Source organism: Takifugu rubripes, chromosome 19 (genome assembly GCF_901000725.2).
Source record: "Takifugu rubripes chromosome 19, fTakRub1.2, whole genome shotgun sequence".
Lineage (NCBI taxonomy): Eukaryota > Metazoa > Chordata > Actinopteri > Tetraodontiformes > Tetraodontidae > Takifugu > Takifugu rubripes.
The window spans coordinates 1,916,296-1,940,855 of NC_042303.1; the positions used below are offsets into that span (position 1 = coordinate 1,916,296).

Below are 24,560 nucleotides of genomic sequence, written 5' to 3' on the forward strand. Positions count from 1 at the left end.
ATATTTGAGGTTTCTAGCGTGTGGTCAAAAAAAGGTGCTGCAGCCTGGTGTGATCAGACATGAGCGTGTTAAAGTTCTCATCTTGGTTCCAACATGTAATAACGCCATTATTACTATTATTATGGTCATAAAGTTGTGTCCTTCAGAAGCACCCTCGTCCAACACACACACACACGCACACACACACATACACACACACACACACACACACACACACCCCACCCCCAGTCTATCCCGACGTAGTTGTGAATTGAACATGGCGACTGTACCAGTATATTGTATTTGCAGATTACCTTACGACGTGACCCAGTTCATGATCGAGTGCGATGCTTGCAAGGACTGGTTCCACGGCAGGTAAGGACGCCTTTCGCCGACATGTCGCGTTCGTGTCGCGCTGCGCGCCTGCGAAATCAACAAAAATGGCGAGTCTGGCTGCGTTTGACAGCTTTGTTGCGCTCAGTCGCCCATTTACATTCGACGAGAGGCCGCTCGGACAAGAAGAAGGCGGGGTTAGCGCGGCTGCTCATGGCTCTTTCGCTTCTTTTGCACTAATAACGCCGAGCAGACGTGTTTTTAGGAGGCTCGGGGCGGTAATGGAGGGTTATTTCGTCTTTGGAGCTGAGCGGGGATGAAGCATCCCGCCGCTGCCGCCGCCGCCGCGTCTCCGGGACTGAATCATTCCCGATCCGGCAGCAGGCGGTAAAAGCTCTGCAGACCGTCTTGTCTGCGCATTCTGCATCTCCACAATGTCACCCATCTCCGGCCAAACCGGTTGTTTTTCTCTGCCCCCCCTCCCTTCCACACGTTCGGGGTGAAATCACGGCTGGAGTGCGCGGCGCGGCGGGCTCGCTGCGCCGCGGCTCCGGGTAACAAAGCTCGGCGCCCCGCGCTGCCTTCAGCTTCGGCCGGACCGGGATGATGGATGATGCAGAGTTTGGGAGCACTTTGCTCCGCGTTTCGTGCGTTCGAAGGCGGCGGCGGTCCAGATGTTGGCGTCCCCGCAGCCCCGGGCGCCGCACGCCACTTTCTCCGCCATCCGGGCTGATCTGAGACCAGCTGTCAGCTCCTCCGGCTGCTCGGCTCCTCCGCTCGTTTTGGGAAGTTTCAGGACGTTCAGCTCAACTTCTCCCAACTTTTGGCGGTCTGCGTACGGGCGTCAGACGTGTTGGAGGCAGGAGCTGCCATGTCACTCAGCTAAAACGTGCACGTTTATTTACACCACTTCAATGTTGCGTTCAAGTGTCTGAGGGACTCGATCCTGGTCACCGTGGACCACTAAAGGTTCTTTACGCTCACTCAGGCTTCCTCCAAGGCTGCATCGGGAGTGATAACGTGCACGTTTGTCTACGTTTGTGTATGTTCACATGCGTCAGATGCAGCTTCAGGGGCCAGGGGTCAAACCCGCGACCTTCCCATCGCCACAGCAACCAACGAGCCGCGCCAAATAAGACAAAAGTTCCTCTGATTTCCACTCTCGGGGAATTAGACTTTTAATGGCTTTTGTTGTCGTTAATATTTGAAACGCTGTAATTAGATTTAATGTTACGTTCATTGACAGGTTCAGAGCCTTTTGTTATGACAACCGAGCCGTAACCGCGGGAACCGTTGCTCGGTCCCCATCGTTGTTTTCACACCTTGATTGGAGTCCATCTGGGTTGAATTCAGTTGATTGGACATGATTTGGAAAGACACACACGTCTTTGTTAACGTCTCACAGCTGAAATCAGGTGAGGTGAAGAGACCCGAGAGGTCAGCAAGGGCCCGATGGAGGCGCCGGTCTGGAGAAGGCTGCTAACAACAGCCAGGACTCACACAGCTGGGATTTAATGGTTTTTGGACCAAGAGAATGTCCAGGTTGCTGCGTGTGTGGCCTGCCTTTGATCTACTGATAAGAGGTGGTTGACAATGGAAGGATGATGGGTTGTAGCGCTTTAATCAGTGTCTAATCTTATCTTTTAAACCCTCAGTGTTGCAGACACATCAGATCATAACCTGCAGCTTCCGTTCATCAGCGCTAACAGACACAGATCTGTTGATAGTTGACTTGTGAGTCAACCTGTGAGATAGTTGACATTTTTGGGATGCAAATGCAGAGTTCATGGTTGCAGGAACGAGCAGTGGTCTTGGATAAATGCGTGATGCCTTTAATTATGTGTGCGCGACCCATAATGCTAACAGCAATAAAGCTAATGAGGCTCACAAGTGAACTTCATCAGTACAACTCAAAATGAGTGGCGCAAAAATGTACAAATTGAGTCACACACATCATTTTTACTTCTCTCTCTCTCTCTTTTTAAAAAAAGAGATGCTACTTAGCTTTTTTACATCTTTCTTTTGTTTTGTTCGTGCATTTGGAAACTGCTCTTTACATTTTTAGGGGGTCAACAGAAGGGCCTAATTATTTAATAGTGATAACAGAGCTGTGCAACATTCATCGCCCTAAATACTCACAAGAGCTATATATGTAACATTTATTTACTTGTGTTTAAAGCACGTAAAAATTGCAGTTTTCTCCCAACATTTGTAAGAAGTAGAGGGAAAAAAACAGAAGAGGGAAGGAGAGAGAGAACAAAAACATACATCATGCATATAATATGCTGTCTCTGGAGGAAGACCACATTCACACTGCAGGTCTTATTTTGGAGACGTACTCGAGCCGATTCTTTGTGTGGCTTCTTAAACCGGTGACCAATGTCCATGAAGAACAATGACATCACGTGGACGCCACTGACGCCGGCGTCTATTTCATGCTGACGCTCAGGGGGGGGAAATGCAATTATGAGCAGTTGATAACGAGAAGCTAGATGAGAGGAAGGAGGGTAAAATCATTAGCAAAGACATTTGTGGAGCGATGGAGCCCGTGTGAGCGCAGCACCGACTGTTCCTGCTGTGACCTCCTCCTCCATCACTTCAGCCTGGCATGTTGGGTCACTGTTGATGCCACCGAGATGATGAATCGCCGCACGGCTCCTCGGACTGAGGTCACATAGCAAACCGCCTGACCTGCATCTGATTTAGGACCACGTCTGAAAATGGCCTAGCTCCGCTTGAAAAAGCGTATCTCACATCAAGTGAGCTGATCAGACTCTTAAATAATCAGATCTGGGTCACATGTGGACAAAAGAATTCAGGCTTAGTCCCTCTTTTTCTGCCTGCAGTATGAACAATGCAGTGGTGTCGGGATAAGTTCTAGTCTGTGAAAGTCTATTTAGACTTTATGGGCAACCACTGAAGAGAAGCCAGTTCGGCAGAAATCAGATACCTCTTGCTAATTTCCCACAGCAGTTAAGCCACAGCTGGGAGCTGCACACCCAGGTCATGACGAATGACAGCAGTCCAGTCTTCAACCGGCCCAATGCTGTCCTCATAAGTCTACTGACATGATCTAGCATGTTTAGCTCCAATACTACAGTCACAGAAGCCATGTCCCAGTTGCTCCAAGGACTACCGAACTGATGTCACACATCAGAAGATCCCGACCCCTCTTGAACACCTTCAGTTCCCCAACCAGCACTGAAGACCACCTGGAGAGGCTGGCCAGCCCTGCGAGGGTCGTACGTACCTATGTCCAATGACAGACAATGCTATGTCAGCTAGCAACATTGGGGCTGCTGATCGGGTCTCCACAGACCACTGATCCCAGTCCTTTTCCTCTGGGATCTCTGGGTCCATCATCCACAACATCAGTTGGCCGGAGCTGCATCAGTTTCACTCACTTTCAAACGTGGCAGAAGAGCCGACCTTGAAATGGAAAGGAGACATCCCATCGTAACGTCCCAGACCACAAACCGTCTGAGTGGACATAAAAAGAAGAGTGTCAGTAATGAGGAACTGGACAGGCTTTAAAATGGTCCACTGGTTCACCAAGGTCCCTCCACTTCGTAGCTGGTGGGTCCAGGGTTTCCCCGTTCCTTGAGAAAACTGTCTAGTTAATAGTTATAGTTGGTCTTCTGTGTCAACTGGACTGTTTTTCTTCTCTTTTGAAGACGTTTCACCTTCTATCCAGAAGGCTTCTTCATTTCTGAACCTCTGGATAGAAGGTGAAACATCTCCAAAAGAGAAGAAAAACACTCCAGTTGACAGAGAAAACTACCTTTGGATGTCGAGTTAATCTAATTCCACGTAAGGTCAGCGAGATGACTGAAGTCGGTACGATATTTAACCAGGAGCCACGGGGGTGAGCCACCCGGGAGGGGGGTTTTGATTCCATGTAGGTTCTCAGTGAGGGCGAGATGAAGAAGGATGACGGTGGACAGATGAGGGAGAGATAGCTAAATATAGCTAATCTCAAGCACCACCAGAGGAAAGAGAACTGGCTGTGGTCTGGTTGAATGAATAGTGCTGACAGAAATATATTTCTACCCTGTTGTGTCAACAGCACTCCGGGATCCAGGAGGATGGAACTGGTTAGCTCCCATGTGGAAGCCATTGCTGATGTGTAATGAGTCCAGTTTGGAGTGGTGGAGATGAAAACCAGAATGACATTGTTGATTTCAAGGTTTTTTTGCTGAAAAAGTTAAAAGTACAACAAAAGTTACTGAGTTTGTTGGGGTCTACATGAGATTTGGTTATTATAAGAGTAACTACAGCTCATTCTAAATAAAAGGAGGTGGACCACGGGCGAGGAACAAACATACAGCATTTATTTTAAAACAGCACAGAAAGGAGCTAGGGATTGTTGAATTAGGACAGTTCCACAGTCTCCCCCTCCCCACAGGTCTAGAGTCTTTGGCTCATCCTTGACAGAACCCCTCCCTTATGCTGCCTCCATTCTGCTCCACCTCCTGTTTAGAGTATTGCAACTCTCTTTTTCAGACTCCCACAAAAAACCCTCAATAAACTCCAACTGCTCCAGACCTCTGCTGCTTGCATCATCACCAAAACCTCCTCCCACCCCATCACCCCTGTCCTTCAGCAGCTCCACGGACTCCTGGTCCACAAAATCCTCTTCTATGTCCATACACAACCTCACCTCTCCATCCCTGTCCCTTCTTCTTCACGTCTCTACATCCAGCCATTTCCCTCAGGTCCTCCTCTGTTCCCTCAGATCCTCCTCTGTGTTTCCTCAGGTCCTCCTCTGTGTTCCCACAGATCATCCTACTCCATCCTCTTCTGTATTCCCTCAGAACCTCCTCTGTTCCCTCAGATCCTCCCCTGTGTTCCCTCAGATCCTCTTACTCCATCCTCTTCTGTGTTCCCTCAGATCCTCGTACTCCATCCTCATCTGTGTTCCCTCAGGTCCTCCTCTGTGTTCCCTTAGATCCCCATCTGTGTTCCCTCAGGTCCTCCTCTGCTACCTCACATCCTCCTTTGGTCCCTCACATCCTCCTCTGTTCCCTCAGATCCCCCTGTGTGTTCCCTCAGGTCCTCCTCTGTGTTCCCTCAGATCCTCCTCTGCTCCCTCAGGTCCTCCTCTGCTCCCTCAGATCCTCCTATGTGTTCCCTCAGATCATCCTGTGTTCCCACAGATCCTCCTACTCCATCCTCTTCTGTGTTCCCTCAGGTCTCTTCTGCTCCCTCAGAGCCTCCTCTGTGTTCCCTCAGGTCCTCCCCTGTGTTCCCTCAGATCCTACTACTCCATCCTCCTTTGCATTCCCTCAGATCCTCCTCTGTGTTCCCTCAGAACCTCCTACTCCATCCTCTTCTGTGTTCCCTCAGATCCTACTACTCCATCCTCCTTTGTGTTTCCTCAGATCCTCATCTGTGTTCCCTCACATCCCCCTCTGTGTTTCCTCAGATCCCCCTCTGTGTTCCCTCAGGTCCTCCTCTGTGTTCCCTCAAATCCTCCTCTGCTCCCTCAGATCCTCCTATGTGTTCCCTCAGATCATCCTGTGTTCCCACAGATCCTCCTACTCCATCCTCTTCTGTGTTCCGTCAGGTCTCTTCTGCTCCCTCAGAGCCTCCTCTGTGTTCCCTCAGGTCCTCCCCTGTGTTCCCTCAGAACCTCCTACTCCATCCTCTTCTGTGTTCCCTCAGATCCTACTACTCCATCCTCCTTTGTGTTCCCTCAGATCCCCCTCTGTGTTTCCTCAGATCCCCCTCTGTGCTCCCTCAGATCCTCCTCTGCTCCCTCAGATCCTCCTCTGTTCCCTCAGATCCCCCTCTGTGTTCCCTCAAGTCCTCCTCTGTGTTCCCTCAGGTCCTCCCCTGTGTTCCTTCAGATCCTCCTCTGTGTTCCCTCAGGTCCTCCCCTGTGTTCCTTCAGATCCTACTACTCCATCCTCCTCTGTGTTCCCTCAGATCCTCCTACTCCATCCTCCTCTGTGTTCCCTCACATCCTCCTCTGTGTTCCCTCAGATCCTACTACTCCATCCTCCTCTGTGTTCCTTCACATCCTCCTCTGTGTTCCCTCAGATCCTCCTCTGTTCCCTCAGATCCCCCTCTGTGTTCCCTCAGGTCCTCCTCTGTGTTCCCTCAGGTCCTCCTCTGTGTTCCCTCAGATCCTCCTCTGTGTTCCCACCGATCCTCCTACTCCATCTTCCTCTGCTCCCTCAGGTCCTCCTCTGTGTTCCCTCAGATCCCCCTCTGCTCCCTCAAATCCTCCTCTGCTCCCTCAGATCCTCCTCTGTTCCCTCAGATCCCCCTCTGTGTTCCCTCAGGTCCTCCTCTGTGTTCCCTTAGATCCCCCTCTGTGTTCCCTCAGATCCTCCCCTGTGTTCCCTTAGATCCCCCTCTGTGTTCCCTACGCCATGTTGCGTAGAGCCCTCAGCTGTTCTGCTCCCCAGCTCTAGAACTCCTGACCTCCAGAACACTGGACGACTCCACGTCTTTAAATCCAAACTCTCTCATCTGCCTCCTGAATATTTCACCCTCATATTTGAGTCTTTGTGTTTTACTGACTTTTGTCTTCTCAACAGTCCCCTTGAGGGTTGTCAAAGGCACTTTTCAATCAAACATATTATTGTTGTTGTTATTATTTTTGTTATTGGCTCTGTGAACTAGTTGTCTGTTTGGTGTCTGGGTCTTCACCCCGTCTCCTGCACAGATTCTTCAGAACAGGTCAGAAGTTCCCTCCGGAGTTCGTAGAGGCTTGACCACAGATCATTTGCTGTTTAGGACTTGCTGCCGTTAAATAAGTGTCAGGTGTTGAGCTGCGACTCTTGGGATGGATGTGAGAAAAATGATGTTAGAACTGAAGGACCAGTAAATGTTGTGGGACCGTGGAAAGATGGATTAATGCTCCGTCGGCTTGGATTTTTAAAAATGTTCCACTTATTTTGTTCATAAAATGTCACAATTGTCTTCTTCCAGCTGCGTTGGGGTGGATGAAGACGACGCTCCAGATATCGACATATATCACTGTCCAAACTGTGAAAAAACACACGGCAAATCCACACGTAAGTAGCATCATTGATGTTTGTTTGGGTTTTTTTGCAAGTTTATTCAAAGAAAAATTGCTTTGCCAGTGTTCAGACCCTTCGCGATGATACTTGAACAGGGCGATGGGCCTTGAGCATCTTTGGGATGTTTTTGGCCTTGATTGGAGTCCACATGCTTGATCACACTTTACAAAGTCTCAGCTAAGAATACTGTTAAGAACCAAACTAGGAGGTCAACAGAACTGCCTACAGAGCCTTCAGGGTGGTATGAAGGTGCAGACATGGGGAGTGCTACAGCACAGGAGCCTTCATGGTTCTGAAACAGAAGAAGGTTGGAACCACCGGGCCAGAAACTAAGTAACCTGTGAGATACTTGAGAAGGGGAAGGGTCCTGGTTAGAGATGAGACCAAGAAGCCAGTGACCACTCAAAGCTTTGTGCTGTTGGGGTGTTGGGGACACTGGTCCACGTTGAGGGACATTGCAGAGAAAAACCAGATCCAAAGTTCTCTGGACGTCAGACTGTGATGAAGGTTCCCCTTTAAGCAAGAGGAGCTGCATGGGCTTAAGTGGCTCAGCCTCATCCGAACATCTCTGAACAATGGGTGTCCACTGATGGTTCCATCTAGCCTGATAGAGCCTGAGAGAATGTCCAGAAGAGGGAAGCAGAATATCCCCAAATCCAGGCTACATGTGGCATCTTACTCAAGGAGGCTGGAGCCTCTAGGTCAGGGGTTACCAAAATTTTTGAAACCAAGGGCTACTTCCTGGGTACTGATTAAAGAGCGACCAGTTTGATACACACTTCTGAAATAGCCAATTTGCTCAATGTAGCATTTACTATATGTGAATAAATGAGGCTGCGGTTGATTTTAGGGAGCTTTTCACCGCTGTCGTGAAAAAGATTGCCGTTTGCTCAAAGCTGCCTTATATCACGAACTTTTTCTGCTTGTAGTGCGCTGCCCGGTGGGTAGTTAGCATGGTAGCTCGTGTGGCAAGTTGTGAAATGTTTCTCCGCGTTGTGTCGCCCTGCAAATGAGACACACGCAGGCTCCTTTCACACTGGTAAAACAAAAAACTCTATCTCCCATTCATCGTGAAAATGATGAGTTTTATTTCTTTTTTCGGCCATCTTTTTTGGGGTCAATCATCTTGTTTTGTTTTTTTTCTTTCCACAAACGCTACGTTTTGGGCATGCGCACAATACTGACCCTTGAACAGTATTAGTTATATTCATCATTTAAAAAATAAAATAAATTAAATTAATATATTGCCAGTTTTAGTTTACATGTAAGTGTGATTTAAACAAGGATACCAAAAATAAAAGAAATAAATGCAGCTAGTGCCGCTATTTGAGCTAATTTTAGAACAAGCCTGCGGGCTATTTACGTGGTCCTCACGGGCGATCGTGTTGGCGACCCCTGTTCTTGGTGCTTCCACCAAGTACCGTGTCTAGGATCTGACACAAGGTGAGCTAGGTGTGCTAAAGCACCACTAAGAACACTAAGACCATGTGTGACCTCGTTTTCCCTTCGAAACAGCTTTGGTTCTTCAGTTCACTGTCACAGTTTGTGAAGGAACACTGTTAGGGAACTAACCACAGATGCTCTCCGGAGCTATCCTTCCTCAGACCCTTGTGTCTCTTCATGTCATCCCGGACTGGATGGTGTTGGGCGGAGGGCCCCACCATGGCTGAACATGTGTACCCTCCTGATGGCATTTTATGAGGGACGAATATCTGCCCGTATTTGTCAACACTCCTATTTTTATGCGCAGTTGAGTCATTTGGCCTCGTTTTCATGTCGGCTTTTTTGCTTCAAGTCTTTTATGAAGTCCAGTCCTCACCAGATGTGTCCTGGGTTCACATGCACAGCTGGAGCTGTTGCCTGACCTTCTCACCCCCCACTCCCTACCCTTGGTGAGTCCAGCGTCTCTCATCTGGAGACTTTTGCTGATCCAGCTTCATCAGAACCGGGTCTCCATGGTGATCCAGGGTGACGCAGAGGAGACACGTTCTCGATGCTGCTCGGCCTCTGCGTCTGAAGAGATGTTTTCTTCCCCACCCCCGGGCGGCGCTGCTGGGCTTCTCCTGCAGGGGTCGCTCTTGTTGTTCAGTTGCGCACTAACGCGGACGTGCGATGAGTCGAACCGTTTGCAGGACAACCGTTATCACCGACGCTCTGGTCTGGAATATGGACCACTTCAAATCCAGAACCTGTCCTGTTGTGGTTGACGGGTCCAGGTTTTCCAGGTCACCACTGCTTCTGTCTGTGGATATCTGTTGCCATGGTAACGGTGTAGCCCGCAGTGGCTGAACTTGCTGTTTAGGACAGACCTCGCTGGGGTCCCCCAGCTGGAGGCCTCGTATGTGCATTTTACCCGACCTGGGATCATGATCTAGCGTGAGGACCTGTCCAATAGTCCTGCAAATTCCCCGGCTTTGTTTAAGGGCTGGTTTTTATTTGTATTTTCTCATTTGTCAACATAAAACTGAATTATTGTTTCAGTTTGATGATGAGATTACAGCTTTGCTCACATCTGCTTGAAATTTCCTGGTGCTAATTTAAGTGTGTGTGTGTGTGTGTGTGCGTGTGTGTGTGTGTGTGTGTGTGTGTGTGTGTAAAATGTATTGTGATTGTTTGTTCCTTCTCCTTCAGTAAAAAAGAAACGGAACTGGAGTAAATATGACACAGGACAAAGCACAGATATCAAAGCGGTTCAGAACGGCAGCCAGGTGTTTATAAAGGAGCTGCGCAGTCGGACGTTTCCAAGGTAACCACACTATGGTTGCACCCCGGTCTCATACACTAGTGGAAGAGTTCGCCTAAACTCCCCTGATGTCGTGTGTGCAGCGCTGACGATGTGCTGGTGAAGCTGAGCGGCACCCAGCTGACCGTGGAGCACCTGGAGCAGGACGGCTTCAGCGAGCCCATCCTGGCTCAGAAGAAAGAGGGTCTGGGCCTGGCGATGCCGCCCCCGACCTTCTACATCAGTGACGTGGAGAACTACGTTGGTGAGGAACCACCGTTGGTCCAGCGCCTCCATGCTTGAGGATCCACTCCGGTTTTAAACTGCTGAAAACACTCTTGAGCCGCTTTTATTTGAGCTCAACGGAACCAACTTAGGAAAAGCTTCATTTTGTTAATAACATCACATGATGAGCTGGATCTTTCTGGTGGCATGAGGAACCATCTGAGGAACCACCAACCAACAACGACTGGTTTAAATGTTGTAACGATCCGGCTGTCATGATCCTCCCAGTATAACGGTCTTTAGGGAGACAAGAAAAGTGCAGTAATAGGTTTGCTCCTTCTTCCTGTCCCCTCTGTGCCCTTTGACCTCCTCTCAGGTCCTGACGTCGTCGTGGACGTGGTCGACGTCACCAAGCAGACCGACAGCAAGATGAAGCTCAAAGAGTTTGTTGATTATTACTACAGCACCAACAGAAAGAAAGTGTTGAACGTCATCAACCTCGAGTTCTCCGACACGCGGTAGGCTCCAGAACCGCGGCCGCGCTCGGCTCCTTGCTGCCGCCTTCTTCATCCGCGTTGATGTTGTCATTGTTGTTGTTGTGGTTTCGGACAGGATGAACAACATAGTTGAGAGTCCGCAGATTGTTCGGCAGCTGTCTTGGGTGGAAAACTACTGGCCCGACGACGCTCTGCTCGGGAAACCCAAGGTCACCAAATACTGTCTCATCTGCGTGAAGGACAGCTACACAGACTTCCACATCGAGTGTGGGGGGGCTTCGGTCTGGTATCACGTTCTGAAGGTGCGTCAGTGGGTCCGGTCGCCCCACCCCCCACCCTCATAGATCGCATTTTAATCCCAGGAAATGTTAACGGTTTCAGGGGGAGCAGATCTTCTTCCTGATCAAGCCCACCTCTGCGAACCTGTCCCTGTACGAGCGCTGGAGGTCCTCGTCCAACCACAGCGAGATGTTCTTCGCAGACCAGGTGGACAAGTGTTACAAATGCACTCTGAAGCAAGGCCAGACTCTGTTCATCCCATCAGGTCAGACTCGCAGCCCCTTCCTGAAGAGGCTGAGTAGATCTTTAGAAATGAAAAAAAGGTTGTTTTTTTTAATGAAATCCCACAGTTAGACGCACTGACCGGGCGCTACAAGCAGGTTCCAGGTCTACTTCAGGGACTAAGACAGCTCCAAGTGCTTTAACCACCACCGATTCCACCTACCTACCCCACCCCCCCTCTTTGAGGAGAGCAAATGCCCGGTTATCTTGTGTCTAATGAGATTATCTTCTAATTATCCTGTAGTCTGACTCAAGAGTGAATTTGTCCCGATAATCGCCTCTGAAAACGGTCGACAGTCGTGTCCGTTTGACTTGCTCAATAAAAGCCGGCTGTGAATTGTGACCCGGACGGAATGTAGCCAATCGGGAAAAAGGAAGCAGGCGTAAATAAACCCAATCTCATTCGAGCTGCTTGGTGGGACAGAATCCCGATGTGTCTGGGCTGCTGTGTTGATCACACTAGGGAACAATTTGGGGAAAAAAAATCCCTTTCAGGTGGATTTTTATGCTGATTCTAAATATTACAGTCAGTTTGTTCCTAGCAGGTCCAGATAAGCCAAATTCCCGATTAGCTGCAGTCAGACCTGCCTGCTGGTCACACCTGGACTCATCTCCAGCTGTGTGGCAACTTGTTGGTGCAGTCACACCTGAGCCAGTGTGGTGAGAGGTGTGTGCACCTCCCAGTAGGGCGGCACTACCGATCTCCGATAGGGATCCTTTGGACTAGAGGGGATCTGGACTCTAAAAACTTGATCTGATAGAGAAAAACTGAGATCAGTTTTGGATCCTGCGGCCAAAAATGACTCAACAAAAACTGTGTTCCCCAGTGTTAGCAGAGAACCACACACACACACACACACACACACACTACTGTGAAGGCAGTGAAGGATAAAATAGGCTTACCCGGGTGTGTATTACTCCGCAGGTTGGATCAATGCAATGCTGACTCCGGTCGACTGTTTGGCCTTTTCTGGGCACTTTATCCACAACCTGAGCGTGGAGATGCAGATGAGGTCTGGACACAAGCTTAAAGGTTGGGTTCTGGCTTCTGTTCAGTTGGGACCAACGTGTTTATCCCCCTCAGGGCGTATGAGATCGAGAAGAGGTTAAAGATCGGGACGCTCACTCCGTTCCCCAACTTTGAAACCGCATGTTGGTACGTGGGACGACACCTGCTGGAGCGATTCAAAGGTAAAATCAATGGACTTCTGTCATTTTCTTTTGTTTAATGATGCGCTTGTGAATGCATGAAAGCTAGAGATTATGTGGACGACAGATCAGGTCCCCCAGAGGAGCCAAATCCAGATGTGAGACTGCAAAAGTGTGATTTTTTTTCTTATCTTTTTCAGCGTTGCATAAAGTTAATAAGCAACCTGCCCCGTACCTGCTCAACGGTGCCAAAATCATCAACGGAGCCTTCAGATCCTGGACAAAGAAACAGGTACGGACACCTGGGTGTGTGTGTGTGTGTGTGTGAAGATGTGGAGAATCTCAGCAAGGTCCACGCTTCTCGTTTCAGGCCCTCTTGGAACACGAAGACGAGCTTCCAGAAAACATGAAGCCATCCCAGCTCATCAAGGATCTGGCCAAAGAGATCAGACTCTCGGAGGTATTTTGTGTTCCCTCTTTTCTGCCGCGCCTGTCTGAGATCGGACGCTTCCACCCACTGAAATCGGTCTAATCTACGTCGCATCGGGCCGATTATGAAGCTAAATGAATCAGTTTGATCGAGTTCCTCCACTCGCTGCTGTACGAGGTTGATATTTGGTTGTTATTTTACAAAGGGACTCATCCTCCAGGCCCAATCGACAGACATTTAAACGCACCAAAACTCGGACAAACCACTTCAGACGCTCAGCTTGCAACTAAAATTCCTACTGTATAAACAACCATTTGTCTTTGTGTTGCCCTCCATTGTGCAATTTGGCTCAACAACAAGACTTAAAGCTTCATATTGAATCTGAAATCCAGAGTAAACCCACTTAAATGCAGAGAAGACACGAGTTAACAAAATGCCAACAGGCGACAGGAGAGCTCACTGAGCTAGATACTGAAGCAAAGGTTGGACTGGACAAACACGGGGGACACAAGATGGACGGAGACAAACGGAACACAACTTCAATCACTAGAAGTAAACAAGACAAAAGACATCACACAAAATATGAAACTGACTGATCCAGAAAAGAATACGTTATGCTACGATACACTATGTTACGCCACGATACGTTATGCTACGTTACGCTACGTTACGCAACGTTATGCCACGATACGTTACGCTACGTTATGTTACGCAACGTTACACCACGATACGTTATGCTACGTTATGTTACGCAACGTTACACCACGATACGCTACGCTACGATACGATACGTTACATTACGCTATGTTACGCAACGTTACGCCACGATACGTTATGCTACATTACGTTATGTTACGCAACGTTACGCCACGTTACGCTACGCTACACTCACTGAACAACAACACGCTCTTCTCTCACCCTTTCTTGTGTTTTATTATTTGAAATTTCCACTCTGCTGCTTCCCCGTCTCAATAATCGTGCTCTTGACGCTTCGCCTGTTGGGTTCCTCTCTGCTGTTGCCTGGTACCTGCGCTGACAAAAAACGCAAATGCTAAGGAAGCTCATAAGCACCCACAGTAAGTCCAGTAAAATGATCCAAAGTTGAAAAAAATTATGCGTTGAGGGGTCATCTATAGGATGTTCCCACCAACCACCAGGACTCTTCCCCGATCTGGCTGTCGGACCAGTCTGGGTCCAGGGTCCTAGAATGGCAGTGGTGACACTGGCTGCACTCCTGTCTCCTCCTCCAGCTTCTCCGGTCTGATGAAACCGAGTCACTGTGCAAACACTTCCCCCTCTTGAACCTTTCACCGTGTCGTTGCTTTCGTTACTGCATTCTGGATCTCTGAGCGGTCTCTAAGCAGTATCAGGGTAGAACCCTGTTCCCTCCAGTGGGAAAGCCTCCAAGACGAGTGGCCCGTCTCTCAGGGATACCAGTTCTGAAGGGTCGGAACATCTGGTCGTGGCTCTGTGTCTGCAGGAGCTCCGCGAGCACTTTAGAAGTGTACCGATTGGTTGGCCTTCTGGGCCGGAACCTCGGGCGGTCGTGGTCTTCCAACCGGTCGGTTCATTTTGCTGCTCCTGTTGTTGGTGGTATTTATTTTCTCCGGTTCTCTGTTGTTGTTCACCTCTTGCAGAATGCAAACAAAGCTGTCAAGAACGAGCCCATCGTTGCTCCCTCAGAACCGGTCGAGCATCCAGCATCTGCCCACTCAGACCCGGAGGAGCCGGTTTCCCCGGCTCAAGTGCTGTCGCAAAGCCGAGTCAAAGCCCGGCAGAAAACACCAAAGTCCACCAAAGCCCACAAGGCTCCGAAACCCCCGAAGGTGCCGAAGGCCCCCAAGACTCCCAAGGTGAAGGAAGGCGGGAAGAAGAAAGCAAAGAAATTCAAAGAGACCTCGCTGCCTCTGAAGGCGTCCAGCTTCGCCGCTCTCGAATCTCACGCAAAGGACATTTTAAGTAAAATGGACGATTCAAAGAAGGCAAAGGTGGGCGAAACCCCCCCCCCACCCCTCGGAGTTGGGCGACGCCATTTCTGTGGCTGGTCTTGTGTTGATGCTCCGCCTTCTTTTCCCAGGTTGTCAAAAATCTCCTGAGCATGTCGGCAAAGGAGATACCAAAACAGAACAACATGGAGAAGTTTGAAATAAGAGAACAGAGCAAAAACAAGACCGAAGCAAAATGGAAATATAAGGTGAGCGCGACAAATCCAGGCTCGCGTGGCGGCCGGAACGCCGGTTTGTCACCAAGCGAAGCCGCTGATGCGGCCACGGTTTAAGTGGTTCTGCTCGTCTGGTTCCCACAGAACAGCAAACCGGATTCTTTGCTGAAGATGGAGGAAGAGAGCAAAGTGGACCGGACGCTGCTGTCAAGCAATAAGGACAAATTCAGCTTCACCATGTCCCACAAGAAAATGCTCAGGTGCGTTTAGCCCAAGCGACGTGACGCCGCCGCCGCCTCGCTGTCCGCGCACGGCGGGAGAGCTGCTCTGATCATTCTGGCGTTTCCTTTTCAGTTCCAAGATCCTGAAGCCTCAGACCAACTCCGGCGTCTTCGGATCCTTGCAAAACCTGAAGGACAACAAGTCCAAGCCCGTGAGGGACGAATACGAGTACGTCTCGGACGAGGGGGAGCTGAAGATCGACGAGTTCCCCATCAGGCGGAAAAAGACCTCGGCGAGGAGGGATCAGTCCCGTGAGTCCCCGCCACCTTGTCCCATGTCTCGGCGGTCCGCACGACGACACGAAGGGACATTTTAGATGGCGATGGGTTTATTATTTATATTATCTGGGCTTTTTTTTCTTTTTTGTAATTCTCAGTTTTCTCAGACCTCAGAGAACCCCTTCAGCCATCAAAGAAGTCCAAGTTCCAGCCTTTGGTGAGCAGGGTACGTATCAGGTCCTGTCCTTCCTCAACCACCTGGACACCAAAGCTGTGGTGCAGTGTAAACAAAGAAATGCTTCTGTTTTCCTTCGTTTTGTTGCCCCGTGGCCACAACCAAACAGCAGAGATGAAACGTTTCATCCTCTTAAAGCTGAGTTGGGATTGTTGTGGCGTTCGTGACCGCGGGAAAGCTGCAGTACCGAAAGTGACAGAGGCGTAAAACACTTCGTAGAGGAAAGCGTTCCTAAAACCTCCTCGTCTACCTAAAACAACAACTCTGCGTTATTTTCTGTGTTCTTTAATTACGTCTGCAGCGTGTTATTCATTAAAAAAAAGAGCCCCTGTGACAAATTGGCCAGAATTATCTACACCTCTCATCGCTTGTTCCCCTCTTGGGGCGTCTTCCTGATTCAGACCGCCGAGTCTTCAGATGAGGAGATGCTGCACATAGACACGGAGTCCAAGCCGGAGGTGAAAGGGTCCAGTTTGAAGGTTAGGAAAAAGGACCACAGTGCTGCAGGGATTCTGGATCTGCTGCAGGCAAGCAAGCAAGTTGGTGGGATTGACTACAGCACTAACAGGTAGCCTGACCTCCCCCTCCCATCGTCACTTCCTGTCTCGTCCCTTTCCGCTTCCCCTTGACTCCCACCTCTAAACTGTTAACACCCGTAAACCTTCTCAATCACTCAACACTTTAATGATGGTTTGAGAGCTGGAGAACCGATAATGACAACAGTTTAACCCGACCTGCGGCTTGGGATACTGCGATTAATCCAGCGACACCGGTCTTGGGTTTAGTCTCGGACCTCTGCACACTGCACGCAGGTGTCCATGAGCGAGGGCTCCCGGGCCGCACGGTTGGGGCTAAACCGCACATTATCGGGCCTCCAGCATCTGTGTGAATTTCCTCCTCCGGCGTTCGACCCATTCTGGGGGTTCTGTTCACCATCTTGCAGTCAGCCGCCTGCGTCTCCGAGCACGCAGGAGGCCATTCAGGGCATGCTGTCCATGGCCAACCTGTCGTCTTCAGAGAGCCTGCAGCAGCCGTGGAGCAACAGTCAGTCCAAAAACCACAGCCAGCTGAAGAACAACTCGCACGGTGCGGCGGCGGGGAAGAAGAGCGGCGGCGGCGGCGACATGAAGCGGCCGACCAAACAGCTCTGTAAAAAGACCAGGAAAAGCAGCAGCGTAGAAAGTCAGGACTACGATGATGACCAGGACCACCTGGAGGCGTGTTTCAGAGACTCGGATTACGGTGAGCGCTAATTCCCGTTCCCAATTCCCAGCCAATTCCCGTTTTTATGCCGGTTTTCACACAGTGAGTCAGGAGCAAATGCACCCTGGAGACGTCCACCGCCGCAAAAGCGGTGGTTCTGAGCTCCGACCGATAAGAACCACTGATTTCCTCTCAGCACCGAGAACCTGACGTGGATCTTTTTGGTTCTAGTTTACCCCTCGCTGGAGTCCGAAGAGGATAATCCCGTTTTTAAATCCAGATCAAAGAAGCGCAAAAGCAGCGACGACACTCCGTATAACCCCACAGGTAAAACGCCGGCGCCGCCTAGAGCGCGTGTATTGACCTGCTAACCTGACACCTTGATGTCCCGACAGCTCGCGTTGGACCTTCGGTTCCTCGCCACGAGCGTCCGGCGAGGGACGGCGCCCGAGTGGCCTCCATAGAAACGGGCCTGGCGGCGGCTGCGGCGAAGCTGTCGCATCAGGTGGGTCTGGCTTTCACCGTGGCGCCGCACCGGGTGCTCCCGCACGCCCCGGCTCACCCGTGACACCTGTTTCAACAGGAGGAGCAGAAATCGAAGAAGAAGAGGAAAAGCGCCAAGCGGAAGGTGATCGAGCATCCGCAGAGCAACTCGCGGGACAGCAGCTCGCCGGAGCCCAACCCGGAGTCCCAAGACGACTGCCTGAGCGATTACGCCTTCAACGCCGAGACTGTTAGAGCGCCCGAGGGGCCGAAGCCCATGGCCCCCGGCGTCTTCCTCAACCAGAGGCAATCGTCCATCCACTCGCCCAGCAGCAACCACAACAGCGCCAAATTCACAAGCATCAACAGCAGCGGCGTCGCCAAGGGCGACCACACGGCGACGGCCGAGGCCAAAGGTGAGTCTCAACCCGTGTCCGGTCGACACCCTGTTGGAAGGTCGATGTAGACGAGGCGAGGGAGGGAGGGAGGGAAAGGTGGAGCGGGAGATTTGGCGGGCGCGGTGACGCCGTCGGTCTGGTAAAGAAAGAGCCGAGTCGAGAGGCGGGGCTCTCGATTTACAGTCAGTCCGAAAGGTCGAGAAGGGGTCTCCTCCGCAGGGTGGCTCCCTCAGGGGGGGTGAGGAGCCCGGAGGCGATCCTGGCATGTCCCACCGGGCGGCAGGCCCAGGACACGCCTGGGAGCGCCTCGGAATCCTCCCGGAAGAGCTGGAGGAGAGGGAAGTTGGCGGCCTTTAAAGGGGCTGTTTTATGTAGTGCACAGTCAGGTCAGATCCAGCAGATGAAGGCGACCGCCCCCTCTGACCTCTGACCCTTTGCTTTCTCCACAGCAAAGCGACTAAAGAAAGGAATGGCAACGGCCAAACAGAGACTGGGAAAGATCCTAAAGATCCATCGAAACGGGAAGCTGCTCCTGTAGCGCCGTCGGGGGACCACCAGCTGGTTTTATCCAACCTCGCTCCCCCGTTCAACAAGCCAATAAAAAAGAACAAAAAAAAAACGAACAAAATAAAACCACGCATTTCAATTTCTATGAAAGTATCACTCGACTAGGTTTTTGCTTCTAGTTTACGACTTTTGAAAATATGTACAGAACCTGCTATAAATATTTTATAAGAGAACACGTCTTATTTACTACAGCTGTCGGTTTCTAAAGGGGTCGCTGCGACAAGAAATAGTCCCTCCAACTCTTGTGAAGTATTCCCTGCATGGATTTAGTTGCATGAATGCTTGGATCGTGATCTGGAGAATTTACACAATAATTAGTAACATATGGATGCAGCTTATTATTAGTGAGCGAAAAAAGAAGAAGAGCAACACTTTTCCTTCCCACCTCGAGTGTTTCATAGTCCAGTAGCTTGGATGGGAGTCGGAACAAGCATCATGTCTATATGGGAACAGTTTTTCAGAGCACATATTTATATTTGTGTACAGACGTAGATAGGAACAACTGTAAAGCACAAAAAGAGCAGCAGCGTCAAGCCCTTTCCTCCAAACTTTATCTTCCAATGAACAGAATTCTGGGTTTGGAAAGGGAAAATGTCCCCTTCACATGAGACAAAATTATATCTAATATATAGAGAGAGAATGGTTATATATCATATAATTTTGTCTGGTGGGAGGCGGTAGGTTTTAACGTCATATGGCCTTACATACACAAGAACATTGCATTGTGCTTTTGTTTAAATAAAGTTCACTTTGTGGGTAATTAAAAAAAACAACCTGTACAAATAAAAGACACTTAGTTTCTATGAGCAGCCCCTTGTTCCAGTTCTGGTATTGAAATTATTTTTATTAGCACCTTGTGAAGTGTCTGTGTCCGTGAAGTAATTTATTAATGTTTGTAGCTTTTTTTATACATATATTATTCTGAATTTTTTTAGAAGGGGGGGGGGGGGTCCTTTCTTTCACCTTTGTTTCTTCTTTTTTGTATATTTAATTGAAGTAAAGTTACACTCGGCAGTCGCGTTTTGGTTATTTTCTACGAATGTGTTTGAGCCATCGCAGACGTTGTACAAAGTTTGACCTTTTTTAGCCCTTTTTTAAAACCTCCATTTAGCCGCCGCTCAGCCAACCAGTGTATTTAGATTCTATCTGTCCCTTTTTCACCGCAGTGTTATTATTTGCAGCTCCGTCGCGCGACCTCGGCGTCGTGTCCTCGGACCTGCGTCCGGCTGGGCGTCAGTCGCGTCACAGCCGTCCGGCTTCTGTTTTGTACAAAGGTGTGTCGCGTTGTTGTGCTTTATTTTTCTATGCCCAACATATGAAATGCATCCATGTGCCAGCAGCTCCGGCTCCCTGCAGCTCGGCCCGTGCGTCCCAGGGACCCCGAGCTGCCCCGGCTGTCTTCCCTTTCTGTACATCAAAGTATTTGCAATCATTTTATGACCTGAATCTCTATTTTTCTGAACTTAGATGATTATGTTTGAAGTCACGGCTCACACTTTTTAATACATGAAGAACTAGCAGATGCAGAGGGACAATGTTGTATCATACTGTTGCCAGAGTTTTGTTTCTGTTTTGGTTTTTTTTTTTTACTTTTGCAATACAGTTACTGTGGAAAAACAGTTTTATTTTGTAGCGTGTTGGTGTCCAACGTCCAATGTAAAGTTTCTGTGTTGATGACTAAACATAACCTGCTTCCACAGTGTCGTACTTTGCAGTGGCGTCAGATTCATCGAGCACGTTAGCGCCGTTTGCCCCGGCTGTGCTCCGATACTGTAGCGGAGCTCCGCTGGTCATGTGGGAGGACTCGTGGCCGTTGAAGGTCATGACTCTATTTCCACCCTGGCCAGCGTCACAGCCAGTTGTTATTGTTAGCTAATCGCTAACATAAGAAGTTAAATCGGTCCCACGTCGGCAACGTTCACGCGCCGTGAATCAAACTAACCAAAGGAGGTTTTACATTTAACACACTGATTGTCCATTCATGTAGTAAAGAGGTTTTTGCCTCTGTGGTTTGTAATTTCCCCGTGAGGAGTTAAAAACAGAGCTAACTGGCTGGTTAAAAAAAAAAAGAGAGCGAGGAGTAATCATCAGTCCGTAACGGCGCCAGCTCCATCTGTGCCGTCGGTCCCAGGAAAGGGCAAGTGGGATCACAATTTAGACGTCAGAGCATCAGAAACAATGAGCACGCCGCTAGCCTGGCTGCGCGTGCTTAGCATTAACAGATGGAAACAGGCTGCCTTTGTTTACCTTCTGCTCCTAAATGACAAGTTGCAAGTGGTCAGAAGCGTCGCGGCGAACGCCAGCTTCAGTTTGCTGCTCAACACTTCTTCTCTTCACCTTTTTCAATGCTTGTTTGAACGCGGCGCATCAATTGTTGCGCATAGCTTGGCGTTTGTTATGAACTCGGGCTAGCTTAACGATTTTAAAGGCGAGGCCAGGTTGACGTGAGGCTCTGAAATTCCCAGTTGCTCCACTTAGGAACTTTAGGAACTCTGTCAACTCCTCTTTTGGTCTTTTTCACCGTGCAGCTGACATGTTTGGCTCAGGAGGAATGTTGTTTAACTCTTTTCCTCCCATAGGGCATCAATTACACGAGTGCATTTATGAGCTTTATTAATCCACATCCAGAGGTGGGCGCTCATGCTTGAGCTTGAGAGACTCTTTAACAGCAAAATAAAAACACAACCTTTCCTCTCGGCCGCAGGCTTTAGATCTTTTTGCCAGGGACCATCTGCAGCAGAGTTGAATCCACACAAACGGATTTTCATAGATCAGCCGCGGACGACAGGCTCAACCGAGGCGACTGGTCCATCTGTAATTAGTAGTGTTTGTTGTTTCCACACCTCGTGTCAACACAGTAGATCTGTAATGATTTAAAGTCTTCACGTAAAGTACACAGTTGTCCTGACCTTCTCTCTGACCTCTGGCTTCAGTCAAGTTAATCTTCCTCAGTTTGAGAGAACAATGGCACTAAAATGACAACAACGACCGCGATAATAGCTGTTGTTGTTGTTGTTGTTATTGTTCTTGGATTTTTTTTATTGCACAGATTTTACAGTGTCTCATCTCTTTATGCGCAACATGTTTCAAAACCACTTTTTCAGTTTTAAAAGGTTTACGGTTTTAAAGTTTGTGAACGCTCATTCCGCCCATCGAAGAGTGTCCCTTATTATATTTAAACACAAGCTCACGTGCACGCCGCTGGGCTCCGTCTGAACCCGTCGAGGCCGCTTCCGCCTCGTCCAGACGTGATCACGAAGTGATCTGAAGTGTGTAGCTCTCAGCAGATCTCAGCCTCCATCTTCAGGAGCCACTCATGAGCACTGAGGAGGAGGAGGGGGGGGGGGACGTAGAGCATCACTGCGTTAATGTGTGACGTCGTCCATCATATATACGCGTATATATTGATATACGTTCCTGCTAACAGCAGAGGTGACGCACATCGTCTAGCGCTAATAAAGCTAGCCCAAGAGGCAGGTCACTTGCCTTCATTACTGCCAGCAATCCTGATTTAATTGTGTGTGACATGAACCCAAATTACACTCAGATGGCCGTGGAGCCCCCCCACAACACTCTGTTTATATTCAGTAGTGGGGCACTTGCTTTTCAAAGTGGGCACGGCTTCATAGCGTCCGTGTTTTTCTCTAAAGTTGAGGAAATCAAAGCTGTTTTATGCATCAGCAGGAGGCTTAAATGCCTGAACAAAGGCCCCAATTTTCGTTTCAGCTGACGAAAACAGCCGTCTGATCCTGGAAACCTGCAGTGACGGGCCGCGTCGGCGAGTCCTCCCGAGGTCAAAACGCATTAGAAACAAATCAAATAATCCAATCCTGTAAACAGTCCTGATTATTTGCTGCGATTCCTGGACCCCGTTCCCCACACGACTGCACGCACTTGCACTTTCAACGGCAAACGCTTTCAAAGCTGCTGTGTGGTCATCTGGGTGTAATTACTCAACCTCTGACATGGAAATACCAATGACATGCTGCTCCGGTGAGGCAGCATTACCCTGATCTGAAACAAATGGGGTTATTTTTGAAACTCTGTATTTTCTCCAAGGCCAGATTGCCTGGAGATATTGTCTTACTCTAAACTAACAGATACCATTTAAATCATTAGGGCTCATTCGTTGCCATGTGCCACTCTGGAGCTCAGAGCGGCAGAAACCCAAGTCAAGGCAGCCGAGGCTCCCTGAGCTCCAGCACTTCCTCTCAATATTAACTGGGTAGTTATGCTGTTCAAAGCTCTGATATACAACACCGCAGAGCACATGCACGTAATAGCCATTTAAAGTGCTTCAGACCCCAGTGTGTGTGTGTGTGTGTGTGTAGGCATTTATGTAGTTTTTTGTTTGGTTTCAACTCGAAATCATCTCATCAATTTCGACATTAGTGGGGGGAACTCTGGGAAAACTAAAAGACATAAGCGGGTCTGAGCTCAGATCCCCCCTCCCCGCCCGACACCAGAGCCCCCCCCCCCCCCCACCCCTGGACAGGCTTCCTCCACCAGGGGTCGCTCTCCAGCGCCGCCAAAATGGAGCTTTTCTTCCCTCTCTCCGCGCTATGCTGCCTTTTCGTACTTCTAAAACGCTTCCACACATCTGCTGGATCACAAACACAGCAGCTAATGCTGGCGACGTCCTTCCTCGGCCCCTCTGACGAGTTCAAGCGTTAATTATTAATGTTGAATTTGTATTTTGCGTGTTTATGTTGGACCCAGTCAGGACGTCAGAAGCTGTAATGTGTGTTTCTCTCTGCTAAGATTCCACAGTCCCCTCTGTCGTCTCCCAGGGTTCCTCCGAGGGGCTGCTGACCGGTGAGCAGATACCTGGAGAGGGTCTCAAACCTCCCACCGCTCCCCCCAAGGGGAGTTCAAGGACACAGAAGGATAGAAGACATTGATTCTGAGAGGATCCACATCTGCCCTGGCAGCTGTCAGGTGTATTTTCCCTCCAAAATCTGCATAAATTACAGCCACATTTTCTTCACCCTCCAAAGTAAATAACCTCCTCCCCGATAGTCAATACCAGTGAGCCCCATTTACAACAGAACGCCTGTAATGGGGGGGTGGAAATAGTTTGCAGCAATCAATGAACAGCAAAGCATTTGTGTTAATAAGCACAACAACATTCGGAGTAATTATGTGCGTTTCATTTGTGAGTAAGTGGTAGCAGATTAGCCTGTGCACGCTCGGCAGTGGTGTGTGACAGCTGATTAATACCAGTAACGACTGGTCAAGGAAAAGCAACAGAAAGCTTTAAGCACCAGCATTCTTGTAGATTTAGTGTCCTTCCCCCCTCAAAATCATTAATAATAATCCAAAAAATAACGATGCGTTTCAAAATTTGTGTGTTTTCGTGGCAGAGCGGCAGGTGGTGTAAAAACAGTGGGAATTCGGGCCGCGTTCGGCCAAGATGTTGCCATTTTCTCGCCCGCGGGGCTGTTTTAAAGCCGCTCCGGGGACAATAAGCAGACGACAGATAAGCAATAATTTGCTGAAAGCAAAGCCTCAAAAATAAACAGATCATTAAGTCATGCCAGGGGAAGAGCGAAATGAGTGCTTCTAATTCGAGTAAATTACAGACAAATTTTTTTCCGCGCATGGCAGACTAACAGCTGTGATAACACCGGGACCCGGGGCAGCGCAACGCAACGCACAGAACTTCCATTTTAGCTTCCACTCATTTCACCATGGAATCTGTTGAGGATTTCTCCGAGGCTGCGGAACAAAGACAACAGGTGACTCAACATGGACGTTAAACGGGCCTTAAATGGGGCCACCCGTCAGGACCTGCTGTTTGTTTGTTGCGGACCAAATGGACCAAACGAGGCGCTAATCAATGGCTGATAAACGGCAGCTCCCCCCCCTTCCCCCCCCGGCTGTATCCCTCCCTGGTGCTTTCTTCCTGAACCGAGTGTTTATGTGCTGGTAACAAGTGGAAGACTGTTGCCTCTGCATTTTGTCACATAGTGCAATTGCTCTCAGATGTGCCCCCCCCCCACCCCAGCCTTAACCCCACCCATATGTTCCAATCCTCATAACCCTCTACCTATTATACTCACCCTAATTAGCCGGGCCTGTTAGTC

The 24,560-nt window shown here is 49.3% G+C and overlaps 1 protein-coding gene across 2 annotated transcripts; it reads left to right on the forward strand.

Moving 5' to 3' along the window:
• The first annotated feature begins 198 nt into the window (after positions 1 to 198).
• On the forward strand, positions 199 to 20,181 carry phf2 (PHD finger protein 2). 2 transcript variants are annotated; one of them, XM_029827136.1, is made up of 22 exons: positions 199 to 354; positions 7,252 to 7,337; positions 9,975 to 10,089; positions 10,170 to 10,330; positions 10,667 to 10,808; positions 10,903 to 11,089; positions 11,169 to 11,331; positions 12,274 to 12,361; positions 12,433 to 12,539; positions 12,698 to 12,789; positions 12,868 to 12,957; positions 14,565 to 14,915; positions 15,005 to 15,121; positions 15,233 to 15,348; positions 15,443 to 15,621; positions 15,747 to 15,814; positions 16,225 to 16,391; positions 16,767 to 17,065; positions 17,258 to 17,353; positions 17,422 to 17,531; positions 17,610 to 17,925; positions 18,357 to 20,181. In XM_029827136.1, exons 1-22 carry the CDS (start codon positions 257 to 259, stop codon positions 18,443 to 18,445), a joined length of 3,237 nt encoding a protein of 1,078 aa, XP_029682996.1. In that variant the 5' UTR covers positions 199 to 256; the 3' UTR covers positions 18,446 to 20,181. The 2 variants fall into 2 exon arrangements, with proteins under 2 accessions (XP_029682996.1, XP_029682997.1); XM_029827137.1 differs by having other exon boundaries at positions 15,756 to 15,814.
• Positions 20,182 to 24,560: the final 4,379 nt, after the last annotated feature.

Excerpts from the sequence above, each read along its gene's own strand:
- phf2 (XM_029827136.1), top strand. The coding sequence starts at position 257 with ATGGCGACTGTACCAGTATATTGTATTTGCAGATTACCTTACGACGTG. Across the intron at positions 14,916-15,004 it reads ACGATTCAAAGAAGGCAAAG|GTTGTCAAAAATCTCCTGAG; the intron begins GTGGGCGAAACC and ends TTCTTTTCCCAG. Across the intron at positions 17,532-17,609 it reads CGGCGAAGCTGTCGCATCAG|GAGGAGCAGAAATCGAAGAA; the intron begins GTGGGTCTGGCT and ends CTGTTTCAACAG.